Below are 15,265 nucleotides of genomic sequence, written 5' to 3'. Positions count from 1 at the left end.
ATTCCACATTATATGAGGCACCTAGAGTAGTCAGATTCACAGAGAAGGTAGAACAGTGGTTGCCAAGAGCTGGGTCAGAGGAGAGTGGGCAGGTGTGTAATGGGAACAGTTCCAGTTTTGGTGAGATGAAAAAGCTCAGGAGAGGGGTGGTGGTGACTGTTGCACAACAAAGTGAGTGTAGTTAAAGCCACTGAATTATACACTCAAAAATGTAAAAATGCTAAATTTTACTTTACGTATATTCAACCACACACACACACACACAAATGGAGCCATGAAGTTTCAAGTATCTTAATAGGACAAATCAAAACCAGTTTTTGGAATACACTATTTTCATTTTTTCTTTACTTTATGCGAAGAAGTGTAAGTTACAAAACAAAAATGCATCTTTATCTCCATTCAGTTCTTGCAGTAAGTATATGGCCTGTTGGAAGTCATACTCTTTCCAAACCGTCAATCATTAAAGTGTGCAGTTCTAAAAATACAGATATAAAAATACCTTTTCCCGAATACTCATTTTTTTATTTGTATTTTCACCTTCTGATTTTGTGTATCACCTAAGAAATGAGTATGCCTCATGGTTAAGAATGTGGGCTCTGGTGGTAGAAGGATTTATCACGAATGTCCCGGAGTAACTCTGGGCCTTTACCACTTGGCACGTAATCTCAGATTAAGGGAAACACTTGCCTCTCATAAAAGGAGAAAGAGGGAAAAAAAAGGATAAAAAGAAAGTGAGCATCAGAAAACTCGAGTTTCTGTTATAACTTATTTTATCTAGACAATTTAAAAAATGAAGGAAGAGAGAAATCAAGGAAGTTTCTAAATCCACATGCTTTATCTTTCCATTTATGCACGCGATGATAAACTTACTAGGGCACGTGGAAAAGTAATTCCTTCTGTATTCCTCACAACACTGACCTTTGAGTGTTCCCAACAGAATGCTGGTCATGCCTGCAGTTCAGCTGAATTTTTTTTTTTTTTCTAACAAGACTTGCTTTCCTTTCTGGTTTCTCCCCAGCTTCTTTATGGGTGTCCAGTAAAATAACACTTACCTACCGGCTTCCATTTACTTCCGTCCCTGCCCTGCCGGACCCGCTGGGCAAGATCCCCCGCCTCTCCCGCCCACATACTGGAAGGTGCAGCGCCCACAACGCATAGCTCCCAAGTGGCAGTGGGACTCACGCACAAGGCCATCCCCGAGCTAAGCTGAGGTGTTTCTGGAAGGTACCTGATTTGTTTTTCTAAGACCACCAGAGTAGGCACAAAAGAACCAGCGAGTAGGCAAGGCTAAAAGCAGAACTGCAAATTTATTCTTTGGTCATCTAGTTTCAGGGACCGGAGCTGGGTTGGGGGGAGTTTCTAATACAGTCCCGACAAGAGTGGGGGCTGAGAAAGCCCGCCCCGGGCGCATCTGCTGGGAGCGACATTTCTAGGAATGGAAGGGCAATAGGCGGGGCACGGGCATGTCGGGGGAGGGGGGCCGCTCCGCAGGTGCCACCAGGTAAATCTTGGTCTCCTCGGATTGACATCACCTGGTGCATGCCTGATTAATCTGCACCTTCCCGGGCGTCAGCTGCATTCTCGCACACATGGGAAGAGTTGGTGGTGAAGAAGAACCCGGAAGTGCACCATCCTGCCTCCGTTCCTCCAAACAGTACCCTCTGCCTAGGTGCCGGCAGCCCCCCTGGAACCCGCCCCGGGGGACAGAATGCATCATCAAGGTGCTTTGCCCACCTTGAGGCCTCCTTCTCCCCCTGGCCTCCGTTCCCACATGCCCGACCCACAGCTACCTTCACTGGCGCCCGGTATTCACCTAAGGCGTTGGCGGCCGCAGCCTTCAGCACGCCCGCCATCTCCGCTGTGTCCCGAGTAGCAACTGACCCAGCCAGCTGCGCCCTGGAGGGCGGGGCGGGGAGACCCCACCCGGCAGGGGGCGTGGTGAAGGCCGCTGATTTCCTACTGCATATTACACACCCACTTTACCTAAAGCAGAAATTAAAGCCAGGAGGCGCCATCCCTTGGCCCCTGAAAAGTACAAAACGAAGTTTGGGGACAGTTCAAGGGCGCTTAGGTTGACCAGTGGCAATTTTTGTTTCCCGCCCCCCTGCGCACGCGAATGCGCTTGCGCTGCCATTGGCTCCCCCTGGGGGGTGAGTCCGGAACTTGCGAACCCTAGAACTTTCCACTCTGAGCTCCAAGTTGCGCTAGGCCCATCCTTGCTGTGCGTTTCCTAGCGGCTCTCTTGTCTTGCTTGCAGCTTGCGTCCGGAGTAGCAGACAGCCATGGCCCCGCGGGCCTGGCGCTGACAGACCCTGGAGGGTGTCTTACAGAGGTCGGCAAAGCCACCGGCTGGCACCAGTGCATCCTCACATTAAGTGCGCAGATCCCGAGCTCGGGTGGGACTGGGGTCGCACGTGGACGCGAGCTGCAGACTCCTGGCAAATTGTGGAGCTGAGGGAAGGTAAGGGAAATGTAAACCACTTTTCCCCACATTTCGGAGTTTATACTTTCCTAGGCTATCAAAATTTTCAAAATGGTTAAAAATTTTTACAGTATGGCTCTCTCAGTTGAATGTTATTGAAATGAACCTAACCTCAGTTATTAACGCCTAGAAGCTCCCTTTGAGGCTTATTACTGCCCCCATCTTCCTACACACAAACTGTGTTGGTTTCTCCTTCCGCCTTTGTGCTCCTAAAGCACTCAGTGTTTACCTGTCATCATACTTTATTGAAAGTACAAACTTGTCACTTGTCTGTCCACCCCAACTAGGCTTCTTGAGAGTTAGAACTTTCATGTCTCTTCCCAGCACAAACGTTTTATGCGTACTTTGTTGAAGAATTTCAAATATGATCTATAAAATTATGAGTCATTTAACTACAACCTCTCCCTTGAGTCGCTGGCTCACAGCAACTACAGACTGAGCTTAGTTGGAATTCAGTAGCACACAACTGGGATATCCGCACTGTAAGGCTTTTAACAATTTTTTAAATTTTGGTACCCTCAGCATCGCAAATTCAGTGTCCAAAATAGAGTAGAATGTTGGTTCTACTCACCTGTACTCTGCCATCCCCTGAAGTCCTTTCCCCATGCTCCGCCACTCAAGCCTTGCCTATCGCAGTAAATGGCAGTTCTGTCTTTCCAGTTGCTCACACATAAAACTAGGCTGCTATTTTGATGTCTTCATTTTTCTCTTATTCTGTATCTAATTCCTTAGCAATCCTGTCAGTTCTACCTCTAAACTGTACTCAGCATATTCACTGCTCTAACTCCAGCTTAAATCACCATCATCCTTTGCCTGGAATGCTGCATCAACCTTCCAATCACTCTACTTTCCTCCTCCTCCTTCCTCCCTTTCTTCTTCCTTCGTGTAAATCATCATTTCGTCCTTCTGCTTAAAATCTTCTCATGTTTTCTTATTACACTTAAAATGGCAAACTCTTACCCTTGAGCCCTGCAGAATTTGGCTCCCTTCAGTCTCTCCAGCTTCGCCTTCTGCCTCCATCACACTCTAGCCATGCTCATTTTTTTATTCCTTTGGCTTACCAAACGCAATTGCATCTTAGAGAATTTGTTCTTGCTGTTTCTTCTGCCTGGAATACATGTTACCCAATCTGTATAAGACTATCCTTATCTGTAGGTTTCATCTGAGATGTCACATCTAAGAGAGGTTTTCCTTGACCACTGTAGCCAAAGCAAATGTTGATCACTGAAGAAATAAGGGAATGAATGAATGAATGGAGTGATGTATAATGTAGCAGAGTTGATAATTTAAGGCTAAATCACTATATATCTCCAAGCAAGTCGATTTATAATGCTTTTCTTGCCTAAAATCTATACAGCTGATTCACAAATCCTTGGTTGATAGGTTTTATATATCATTGTGTCTCATCAGCTTATGTGTTGTTGGGGCCAGCATCTATACTTACATTTCATTCAAATTTGATTTTACAGAAGAGTTGGAGTTTTTATTTTTCTTTTAATTAAGAGGGCTGTGAAATTATTACCTATAATTCTAAATCTCATTTAATTCCTCCCAATAGGATTCAAGATGGACTGGCATCAAAGTTCACTTCTTTAACAAAAGTACTTTATGACTTTAATAAAATATTAGAGAATAGTGGGATCCGTGGAAGCCCTTTATAAAAACTTGTGATGGAAAGTTTTGATGATGAGCAGACTTTGCAACAACTGGAATTGCAAAATGAACCAATTTTACAACGCTTCCAAAATGCAGTTAGTGAAACAGATGAAGATATCAGTCTTCACTCCCAGAGAGTGAAGAACAGGAGCGTGAAGAGGCTGGTTCAGAGACAGAGGCTGGTGGCCAGGAGGACCTAGAAGATTTAGAGGAGAAAGAGGAAGTGTCAGATATGGGTGGTGAGAATCCTGAAGTGGGTAAGAAAGCTAAAAACTCAAGCAAATTTGAACTGAGGAAAAGCCCAGTTTTCAGTGATGTGGATTCTGATCTTGACTTTGATATCAACAAATTGGAACAGCAGAGCAAGGTGCAAAACAAAGGACATGGAAAACCAAGAGAAAAGTCCACAGTAGACGAGAAATTCTCCCAGCTCTCTGAAATGGAGGCCTATTTAGAAAACAGAAAAAGAAGAGGAACGAAAAGATGATAATGATGATGAGGTGGAAGATACTGATTTTTTTTTTGACGATATTGATTCTGATGAAGATGAAGGGGGACTGTTTGGAAGTAAAAAAACTTAAGGTAAAGTTTTGAGAGAGGAGAGAGCACTTTCCTCCTCTTCAAATTAGCTTTTGTTCTGTTTTTCTAGGAGAGATGTAGTTAGAAGATTTAGAGCTAAGAAATATTATGCTGTATCTTATCGGTTATAAATGAATCTGTACTTCCATTCAGTTTATGTTACAGTTGTTCTTATAATAGTTTTATGGTAGTGTTTTTAGTTGCCAATTTCACCTAGTAACTATTTTTGACTTGTAGTGTTATTAAGTTAGTAATGCAGACATACAGTATACATACAAATATATATGCATGTGTTAATGATGTATTTTTCTATTCCTAATTAATAGTTTTAAAAATCTTTTTATTTTAGGTAAAAGTTCCAGAAATGTGAAGCACAAAGATTTTTTTGGTCCAGTTGAAAGTGATGAAGACATAGCAAGTGATCATGACGATAAGCTGGGTTCAAACAAGATGATGAAATTGCTGAAGAAGAGGCAGAAGAACTAAGCATTTCTGAAATGTGAGTATTTTGAACCATCCTTTACATTGTGAGCTAGAATTGCCCAATCATGTGTTTGTACTTGTGGTTTTCACATACGTTTGTTTTTGGAAGTTAGATTCTCTCCTATCAGATATTCTCAAGATAGCCAGAGGAAAGTCACTGGATTTAAGGGGACATTAAAGATCACTTAATGAAGAAAAATATTACTGGCAGTAGCAATCAAACCTTTCTTACCAGGAACTTTGATTTGGTTTTGTGCCCCCCAAAATCCTGTTATTTTTGTGAGATAGGAGGTTTGTGTTATAGATTGATGAATAATTTATTTTCTATATATTAGACGCTTTTTGTTCTGTTTCTTACGTAGTATTTCACTTAAACGATACCTTCTCTTCTTTAATAACTGAATGATTTTGGAAGTTCTGAGTATTTGGTTGCATTAGGCATATAAAAGAAGAACTTTATTTAGGGAAAATATGCTTCCTTTGTTTTTCTAATGGAAAACAGTTTCTTTCTTTTTATAAGAGTTTTGGTAGTGTAGGAATGAAGATGATGACCTGGAAGAAAGTGAAGACAGTAAACAATGTAAAGAAAGCTTGAAGAGAGTAACCTTTGCTTTGCTGTATGATGAAGCAACTGAAGATGCAGGTGTTTTAAATGTAAAGAAAAATTCTGATGAATTTAAATCCTGTTTTGAAAAAAGACAGGAAAAAGTAATTAGGAATTTAAGGAAATTTTACACCAGGTGCAGTGGTTCACGCCTGTAATCCCAGCATTTTGGGAGGCGGAGGCGGGCGGATCACGAGGTCAGGAGATTGAGACCATCCTGGCTAACATGGGGAAACCCCGTCTCTACTAAAAAATACAAAAAATTAGCCAGGCATGGCAGCGGGCGCCTGTAGTCTAGCTACTTGGGAGGCTGAGGGAGGAGAATGGCATGAACCCCGGAGGCAGAGCTTGCAGTGAGCTGAGATTGCACCACTGCACTCCAGCCTGGGCGACAGAACAAGACTCTGAAAAAAAAAAAAAAAGGAATTTAAAGAATTTTTAATATGCTTGACATGATTGTGGAACTCACAGGCTACTAACAAATCTTCCCTATTATTTTTCTTCTTCTTTTTTTTTTTTCTGAGATGGAGTCTTGCTCTGTCACCCAGACTGGAGTGCAATGGCGCGGTCTCGGCTCACTGCAGCCTCCACCTCCTGGGTTCGAGTGATTCTGCCTCAGCCTCCTGAGTAGCTGAGATTAAAGGTACATTCCACCATGCCTGGCTAATTTTTGTATTTTTAGAAGACATGGGGTTTCACTGTGTTGGCCAGGCTGGTCTCGAACTCCTGACCTCAGGTGATCCTCCTGCACTTGGCCTCCCAAAGTGCTGAGGTTACAGGCGTGAGCCACTGTGCCCCAGCCTTCCCTATTTTTCTTATTGTAACTATTAACCATCCTTTGAAAACAAGTATCTTGGTCAGGTGCGGTGGCTTAACACCTGTAATCCTAGCACTTTGTTAGTCTGAAGCAGGAGGATCACTTGAGCTCAGGAGTTCAAGACCAGCCTGGGCAACATAGTGAGCCCTTGTCTCTACAAAAAATACAGGTGGCTGAGGTGGGAGGATCACTTGAGCCCAGGAGGTCGATGCTGCAGTGAGCTATGATCACATCACTGCTCTCCAGCCTGGTCGGTAGAGCAAGATCCTGTCTTCAAACAAACAAACAAATAAATAGAAAACCGAAAATCTTGCTGCTAGTCTCTAAAGCAAAAGCACACTATATGGAAAGGCCATATGGAAAGCATCTGATTTGCAAAAACCAGCGCTTGCATTACCCAGCCTGTAGCTTTCCATTTGGGGCCTGTGTGTAAAATAGTTGTTTCTTTTCTCTCTCCCTTATGTCTCTATACATATAGTATGTCTCTCCTGACAAAGCTGTCCTGAGAGCCTCTTCTTGTAACTGTTTTGACTGCTCTGGAGGATACAGCCTATGTCTTTAAGGTGCTCCACAGATTTTGGTGAGTGCCAAATAGCCGTAATTTTAATTAATACCATGACAAACATATCTTCCAAAGTATGCCATGATTTCAGATAAATGAAATTTCATTTAATTTTAGTAGATGTAGTCTGGCTGCAATAATTTGGCTATATTATTTATCCAATCTTAAAATTTTATTGTAATAAAAATGAGAATAGTGCCAGGCACAGTAGCTCACACTTGTAATCCCAGCACTTTAGGAGGCTGAGGAGGGAGGATTGCTTGAGCCCAGGAGTTCGAGACCAGCCTGGGCAACATGGTGAAACCCTGTCTCCACTAAAAATGTAAAAAATTATCTGGGCGTGGTAGTGTGAGCCAATAGTCTTTGCTACTCGAGAGGCTTATCAAGGATGATCGCTTGAGTCCGGGAGTTCAAGGCTGCAGTGAGCTATGATTGGACTATGGCACTCCAGCCTGGGCAACAGAGCTGGAGAGCAGGCAAATAAACTATACCAAGAATATCAAAAGAATTATTTTTAAAATCTGTGAATCTAAATTAAATTCATCATTGTCAGATTGTCCCTAGAAGATAAATTCTAAATGGGGGAAGAAAACAACAACATAGTATCAATGAGTTAGTGTCCTCCCATCCTACTCCTTCCACCCTTCCCCCACAAAAAAGAAAAAAAGGTTTGGTTTTGCTTTGAAATTATATCAGACCTTCAAGTGAAGCTTTCAGTAAATCACAAATAATTCATTGCAATTTTCACATATAAAGTAGAACTTTCAAACTTTTTTTTTTGAAACTGTTAGAACATGAAAACCCAAACCTGACAAAGGTAGCATTAAAACACAGTCTCTCATTCATGACTAGTGATGCAAACACAGCACAGTGGAAAAATTATGCCACACAACCACGTGAACCTTACTCTTTTAAATTACTATTAGAAGGCCGGGTGCGGTGGCTCAAGCCTGTAATCCCAGCACTTTGGGAGGCCGAGACGGGCGGATCACGAGGTCAGGAGATCGAGACCATCCTGGCTAACACGGTGAAACCCCGTCTCTACTAAAAATACAAAAAACTAGCCGGGCGAGGTGGCGGGCGCCTGTAGTCCCAGCTACTCAGGAGGCTGAGGCAGGAGAATGGCGTAAACCCGGGAGGCGGAGCTTGCAGTGAGCTGAGATCTGGCTACTGCACTCCAGCTCGGACGACAGAGCAAGACTCCGTCTCAAAAAAATAAAAAAAATAAAAAAAATAAATTACTATTAGAAGATCTGGTATGATTCCTAGTTGCAAGACATTAAGGGGAAAATACACGGTTCCCTCCATGTATGTTAGAAAGACATTTGATAAAATTCAATATTTATTTCTAATTTTTTTTATACCTAGTGGATTATAAATACATCTAACCAAAAGCTGCCATCATGCATGATGGATGAAATTCTAAAAACATACTTTTAAGATCAAGAATAAGACAAAGTGTCCAGTATTACAGTTACCCCTGTTAATTAACACTAACAGTTAATAACCACATAAGCAAGTGCAACTACAAAGGATAAAGATAGATTAGGAAAACTGACAGGAGCTGTGGTTCACACCTGTAATCCCAGCACTTTGGGAGCCTAGGAGCTCTCAGCACTTGAGCTCAGGAATTTGAGACCAGCCTGGGCAACATGGTGAGACCTCATCTCTTCAAAAAATACAAAATTAGCTGGGCGTGTTACCTGTGCCTGTGGTCCCAGCTATTTGGGAGTCTGAAGTGAGAGGACTGCTTGAGCCTGGGAGGCAGAGCTTGCAGTGAGCTGAGACCGTGCAACTGTACTCCAGCCTGGGCAACAGAGCGAGACTCTGTCTCAAAAAAAAAAAAAAAAAAAAAAAAGATTAGGGATACTAAAATGAAAACATTAGTGTTTGGAGAGAAAACCAAATGGATAAAGTGAATTGATATTAGAAAAATAAGAGAATTCTCTAAGGTAGCTGAAAAAGCTGGCATTTTATGCACTGAAGTCATAATTGTTGTCTTTTAGAAGTTAGAGATAATAAGAATTTGAGTTTAGAGTCAAAAGGGTCAGGCTCCATCAAATACTAATATCCTAATCAAAGAATTACTTGGCTGGGTGTGGTGGCTCGTGCCTGTAATCTCAGCACTTTGGGAGGCCGAAGTGGGCGGATCACGAGGTCAGGAGATCAAGATCATCCTGGCTAACACGGGGAAGCCCCATCTTTACTAAAAATTCAAAAAATTAGCTGGGCGTGGTGGCGAGCGCCTGTAGTCCCAGCTACTCTGGAGGCTGAGGCAGGAGAATGGCTTGAACCTGGGAGGCAGAGCTTGCAGTGAGCCAAGATCATGCCACTGCACTCCAGCCTGGGCTACAGAATGAGAGACTCCATCTCAAAAAAAAAAAAAAAAATTAACTTTAGGATGCTCTAATCAAAATTAATAGTGGCTTGTGAACAGATAGATCATTTGAATAGAATAGAGCCCAGAAATAAACCCAAATGCTTCTGAGGGAGTTTAGTATATTATAAACATGACATTTTAAATCAACGAGGAAAAGAAATCATTTGCAACTCACCCTACCATAGGTAGCAGGAATAGGAAGTCATTGGCAGAATAAAAAGATGGTAAGAACAGAACAGAGTTGTAGAACAGTACGTTTCTTGCTTCCCCACTTTTCAAAGTATTTTTTGTTTTTACACAAGTATAAGTGTAATTTTATTTTCTAAACGTATACTGATTATTTTGTCTCTTTCTTAGATGAATGACAAAAATTACATCTTTAGAAAAAGAGTTATTAGAAAAAAGCCTTGTCAGCATCGGGGGGAAGTGACAGCACGGAAGAGACCAGAGAATAGCCTCTTGAAGGAGACCCTGCACTCTGACCATGCTGTCCGAATGGGTATGCTGCCCTCTTCTGCAAAGTGTTCACTTCTGTGCTTTTTCTATGGTTCCATTTCATGGATAGATTTGGGGTGGTGTTTCTTTTCCCTCAACTTTTTATTTTAAAAGCTTACAAACACAGAAAAGTTGATAAAATCATACAGTAAACATCTGTATGCTATACACCTGGATTCACTAGTTAACTTTTTGTCATATTTGTTTTCTCTCTTCCACATATGGAAGATTGTATATTTGCCCTTTTTCCCCCGAATCATTTCAAAGTAAGTTGCCAGTATGATAGCATTTCACTGTTAAGTACTTTTGCAGATATCTTCTAAGAACCAGGACATTCTCCTATATAATCACAATACCATTAATCCACCCAAAAAGATTAACATCAATATACTAATGATACCTAATGTATAGATTATAATCAGCTTTCTTGCAGTAATCTATTTAGAAGGCTTGCATCCTGTCACTGTCCACTGATTAAATTTTGAAACCTTAACTTGAAAACCTGGTCATCTCATTGCCTTCTTTCTTATACCCATTAAGTCAAAATGAGCTCTCATTTTATTTCAATGGAAAAGAGAATGGAAAAGAGGGGAAGGGTCCCTAGGTATCTTGGGTAAAGTATGAGCACTTACTACCATATGTATGCTAGTTCTGTAGTTTTCAAACTTCAGGGAGCATCTCAAGGCTTATTAAAGCACAGATAGCTGTCCCTCTTCCCCACTTTGTGATTCAGGAGGTGTGGGGCTGGCCCAGCAATTTGCATGTCTAACAAGTTCCCTCATGTGGCTGATGCTGAGGGTCTAAGGACGACAATGCGAGAATCAGTGGTTTAGTGGATATCTACCTAATGAATACATGTTGCATCTGCTTTAGTGCCTGTAATTACAGAGGAAACGCCTTTCAACTGGAAGCTATCATTAAACAGAGGATAAGGGATCAGGTCAGTAAGAATTTAATTTAATTTAATTGAAATGTCACTGAAATTTTTAGAAATAATATGACTGGCCAGGCACAGTGGCTCATGCCTGTAATCCCAGCACTTTGGGAGGCCAAGGCAGATGGATCACTTGAGGTCAGGAGTTTGAGACCAGTCTGTCCAAGATGGTGAAACTCCCTTTCTACTAAAAATACAAAAATTAGCTGGGCATGGTGGTGCATGCCTGCAGTCCCAGCTACTCAGGAGGCTGAGTCAGGGGAATCACTTGAACTTGAGAGATGGAGGTTGCAGTGAGCTGAGATGCGCCACTGTACTCCAGCCTGGGCAACAGGGTGAGACTCCATCTCAAAATCAATCAGTCAATCAATCAATAAAAATAAAAAATAAAGGGAAGATGTGTCAGCTTTGTGTACTGCACATCCTGAAAATGGGCTGATTTCCCTCAAGAGGCAGGGATTTAAGCTCTCTAGCTTACATGGGATACATACAGGAGAAAAAAGAGAAAAAGAAAAGAAATATAAATATAAATAAATGAAAATAACACTTCTCCCTGATTACAAAGGAAATTACATTCTTTTTGTAACAATTTGGATGACAAAATATAAAGAAAAACCTTTAATTTTGCCACTCAAAACATTCTGGTTTGTTGCTTTTTACACTTTTTATGCATATAAACATAAACATATGCATATAAACATAAAATCATAATATATGGTCTTTTGTCACTTACACTATTTTAAGCATATTTCTATGGCATAAATACATCCTGGCATCATCATTTTTAATAGCTGGATGCATGTTAAGTAAATCATTGCCACCCCAGAAGTGACTTTCCTTCTATATGTATTTTAATGGACTCAAGTAAGGATTTTGCACTGAATTCATAGACGTAGAATTTCTAGAGGAAAATAATATAAAACAGTTTTAGGATTTTTAAAAGGAATGTTCAAATGATCCTGTAGGAAAATTGGTTGAGTTTATACTCCCACCAACAGGGACAGAGCTGCAGTTTCCCCTTCCATTTGTCATCTTTGCTGGTCTTTCAGCAGAAAATCTCATTGTTTTCATTACATTTCTTTGATTTCTAGTGCTTTTGAGTCTTTTTCATATGCTCATTGGCCATTTTTATTCTTGTGGGAAGTGCTGGTTTCTCCATTCCTCATTTTCTGCTGGAAACCATTTTTTTTTTTTTTCTGAGTAATTTTAAAGATTTCTTTATAGGCTAAGGATACAAACCTTTTATCTGTCATTGAGGTTACAAATACTTTCTCCCAGTAAGTAATTTGTCATTTCACTTTATTTATTTATTTTTTGCAAAGCACCAAAGTCAAATTTCACTTAGTTTTTATCCTGCTGAATGAAAACATTTTAACTTAGTGATTTTAGTTGAAACAGGAGCAGGACAGAATGTAATATCTAGATCTCACTATGTCACCCTAACTGGAGTGCAGTGGCACGATCTTAGCTACTGCAGCCTCAAACTCCTGGGCTCAGGTGATTTTCCCACCTCAGCCTCCCAAGTAGCTCTAGGACTGCAGGTATGTGCTGCCATGCCCAGCTAATTTTTAAATTTTTTTTGTAGAGATGTGATTTTGCTATGCTGCCCAGGCTGATCTTGAACTCTTGACTTACCCCACCTTGGCTTGCCAATATTCTGGGAGTACAGGCGTGAACTACTGCTCCCAGCCAAGAGCTTACTTTGTTTGCTAGTGGTGTTCTTGGTATCTTTTTATATTTGAGGCTTTCGTGCTAGTGCTGAAGTGTTACACTCACCATCTGAGGTTTACAGGACTTTTGTTTCAATATCGAACAGAGGGAACTGTTTAGTTTTGCATCTTCGCAGGTATACAAAAAGTGCCTACCAGGACTCTGCTTTATATCCATTGAAAAGCAAGAAGTAATACAGTAAAACTTTGCCTGGCTAGAGGCTTTGGAAGAATGGAGTATTCTGGTTTAATTCTATTAACTTGGAAGGATGAAGGTGAAAAAAATTCAAAACTTTAATTTCCTGTTGAATGCAATTTGAAAATATAGCCAGTGATTCCACTTTCCTTCTCTAGTAAGTTTGGACATTCAGATCTGCTTGGTCTTTTATCATAGAACTACTAGTGTGCCTGAGTCTTACATTGTGAAGATCCTTTTCTAAAACTTTAGATGTAAGAGGATATAAATGATACTGGATGAGATCAGGATGAATGAGAACTGATGCCTGTAAATATACTTTTTAGATGAAATCTCTGATTGCCACTTGTTTTGTTGTTGAACTCATAAAAATAAAACCCATTGGCTGGAGGGTGGAAGTAGGAAGGAGATTTATGTCTTTTAATTGCATGTCATTGTTTCATATCAAGACAGAACATACAGTATTCTTGGCTTTGGAGCTACAGAAGGAAACACATTTTTCTACCTGCTGTATGCCAGAGGTTCCTGAACACCTGGAGGGCTTATTGCAACATGGATTGCTGGGCCCTACTTCAGAGTTTCTGATTCACCAGGTCTAGGGTTGGACCTGAGAATTTACATTTATAAGAAGTTCCCAGGTGCTCCTGGTCCAGAGACTATATTTTTGAGAACCACTCTTGTATACTAACTGTAAATTGTAGAACTGTAGAAAAAAGCTTAGTTTGGTCTGGGATAAGAAGCACACAGGTAATGGAGCAAATCATGAAAAAGTCAACCCTTGATCCCAGGTAACAAGCAATACACAGTGACATAACACAATTCTTGGTTTTCCTCATTGCAAGTCATAGCCAAGTGTTGAGTGAGAAATTCAATTTCATTTGCAGGGCTTAGAGAGGCCAGGTGATTCTAGAAAAATAGGATTTAGTGATTAACCTCATGAGAGTAGGAGTTATTTATGACCTTTTTCTCTCCCCCATCACTTAGCATTTAGCCTTACTTTAGAAGGGTCTTGTATTTGTTTTAAACTTGTAAAGAACTTCGAGTGCTTATTAAATGGAAAGCTGTGTGTGTGTGTGTGTGTGTGTGTATGTGTGTATGTATGTATGTATTTAGAGACAGAGTCTCGTTCTGTAGCCCAGGTTGAAGTGCAGTGGCACGATTTTGGCACACTGCAACCTCCTTCTCCCAGGTTCAAGGGATTCTCCTGCCTCAGCCTCCCAAGTGGCTGGGATTACAGGCACCTGTCACCATGCCCAGCTAGTTTTGTATTTTTAGTAGAGACAGGGTTTCATCATGTTGGCCAGGCTGGTCTTGAACTCCTGAACTCTGGTGAGACCATCCCAGCCTCCCAAAGTGCTGGGATTACAGGCATGAGCCACCGTGCCTGGCTGAAAAGCTTTGTGTTTTTAAAGATATTAGACATTTTTCTTGTTTTTGTTTTTGTTTTTTTTTTTTGTAAACTTAACAATAATGTAGGAGAATCAGAGAAAGTTTTTCCAAAAAAGAAATCATTGTGATTATTTTATCTTATTGGAATGTTGGATAATATAGTCTGCTTTATCAATCATCAAGCACACTATAAAATTTCCATTTTAATAGGATTTGTACCTCAATTGAGATAATAAAGTTTTAAAGTTTTTAAAGTGAAAGCCAGCCCCGCCCCTCTCCAGGAGTGGGCAGGGACAGCAGTTGCATGGGTGTCTTTCCTTGTGACACCACAGGTCCTTCATGACATGCTGCTGTCTGGCCACGCCTCCTTTCCCTCTCATCTTTCTCATTGACCAATGGGCTTGAAGCATTAAGGCCACACCCCTATTCTGCATTCTACTGCAGCCCTGGTTACGCCTCCTCTGGCTCAGTCACACAGCTACGTGTAGGTGACTGGAGGTGTATAGTTGTCCTCACCTGGATTGTGCTGATATGGCCCCAACCCTATCTTCCTACCCGTCCGGTGATGTCCAAAGAAACCCGAAAGGGCAAATTGGCTGAGGCCAAGGAAAAGGTAAAATGCACCAGGTTGCAGCACCCCAACCCAGCCCCAGGCCCCCTCTGACAGCCAAACTGCTGCTGCCAGAGTCCATGCCACTCCTGAAGCACACTGGGCTGGGGCCCCCCAGTGCCTCTGGACTCACCAAACCAAAATCTTTTCAGCCAGCCCAACCCCCTCATGAGTCCTGCCCCTGCCCTCGCCAGTCACCCCAGGGCGACTTTGAGCTGGTGACTCCTGGAGCTTCCCACTCCGTACTCCACCCTTATCTCCTGCTACCCAAACCCGAGCACCCTAGGCTCTTTGGGCTCACATCTCCAAGGACCTGGGTGCCCCAGAACCTCCCCTCAACAGTTGCCCCAGGGTGACTTCGGGCAGGTG

At 41.6% G+C, this 15,265-nt stretch overlaps 2 protein-coding genes across 5 annotated transcripts in view; one reads left to right on the top strand and one right to left on the bottom strand.

The window, feature by feature from the left end:
- Nucleotides 1-1,906, bottom strand: part of RBL2 (RB transcriptional corepressor like 2) — a 122,047-nt gene extending 120,141 nt beyond the window's left edge. Inside the window, exon 1 of the mRNA XM_023209941.1 lies at nt 1,814-1,906. The gene's annotated coding sequence lies outside the window, so the exon portion shown is untranslated. The remainder of the gene's footprint in view (nt 1-1,813) is intronic.
- Nucleotides 1,907-1,964: 58 nt separating this feature from the next.
- The window catches only part of LOC111541248 (golgin subfamily A member 6-like protein 22), a 73,732-nt gene continuing 60,431 nt past the window's right edge, over nt 1,965-15,265 (top strand). The window contains exons 1-5 of one of the 4 annotated variants that reach the window (XR_002731230.3): nt 1,968-2,461; nt 4,041-4,720; nt 5,067-5,216; nt 9,921-10,062; nt 10,932-10,998. Coding sequence is in view for 3 of the 4 variants with exons in the window: in XM_026456864.2 (XP_026312649.1) it covers nt 9,921-10,062 (142 nt within the window). In the remaining variant the exon portion in view is untranslated. Of the gene's footprint in view, nt 2,462-4,040; nt 4,721-5,066; nt 5,217-7,099; nt 7,202-9,920; nt 10,999-15,265 lie in introns of all 4 variants that reach the window. The other 3 variants (XM_026456864.2, XM_023209944.3, XM_026456863.2) reach the window with 3 other exon arrangements.

The sequence above is a fragment of the Piliocolobus tephrosceles genome, chromosome 17 (assembly GCF_002776525.5).
Source record: "Piliocolobus tephrosceles isolate RC106 chromosome 17, ASM277652v3, whole genome shotgun sequence".
Classification (NCBI taxonomy): domain Eukaryota; kingdom Metazoa; phylum Chordata; class Mammalia; order Primates; family Cercopithecidae; genus Piliocolobus; species Piliocolobus tephrosceles.
This window is presented reverse-complemented; position numbering and strand designations above follow the sequence as displayed.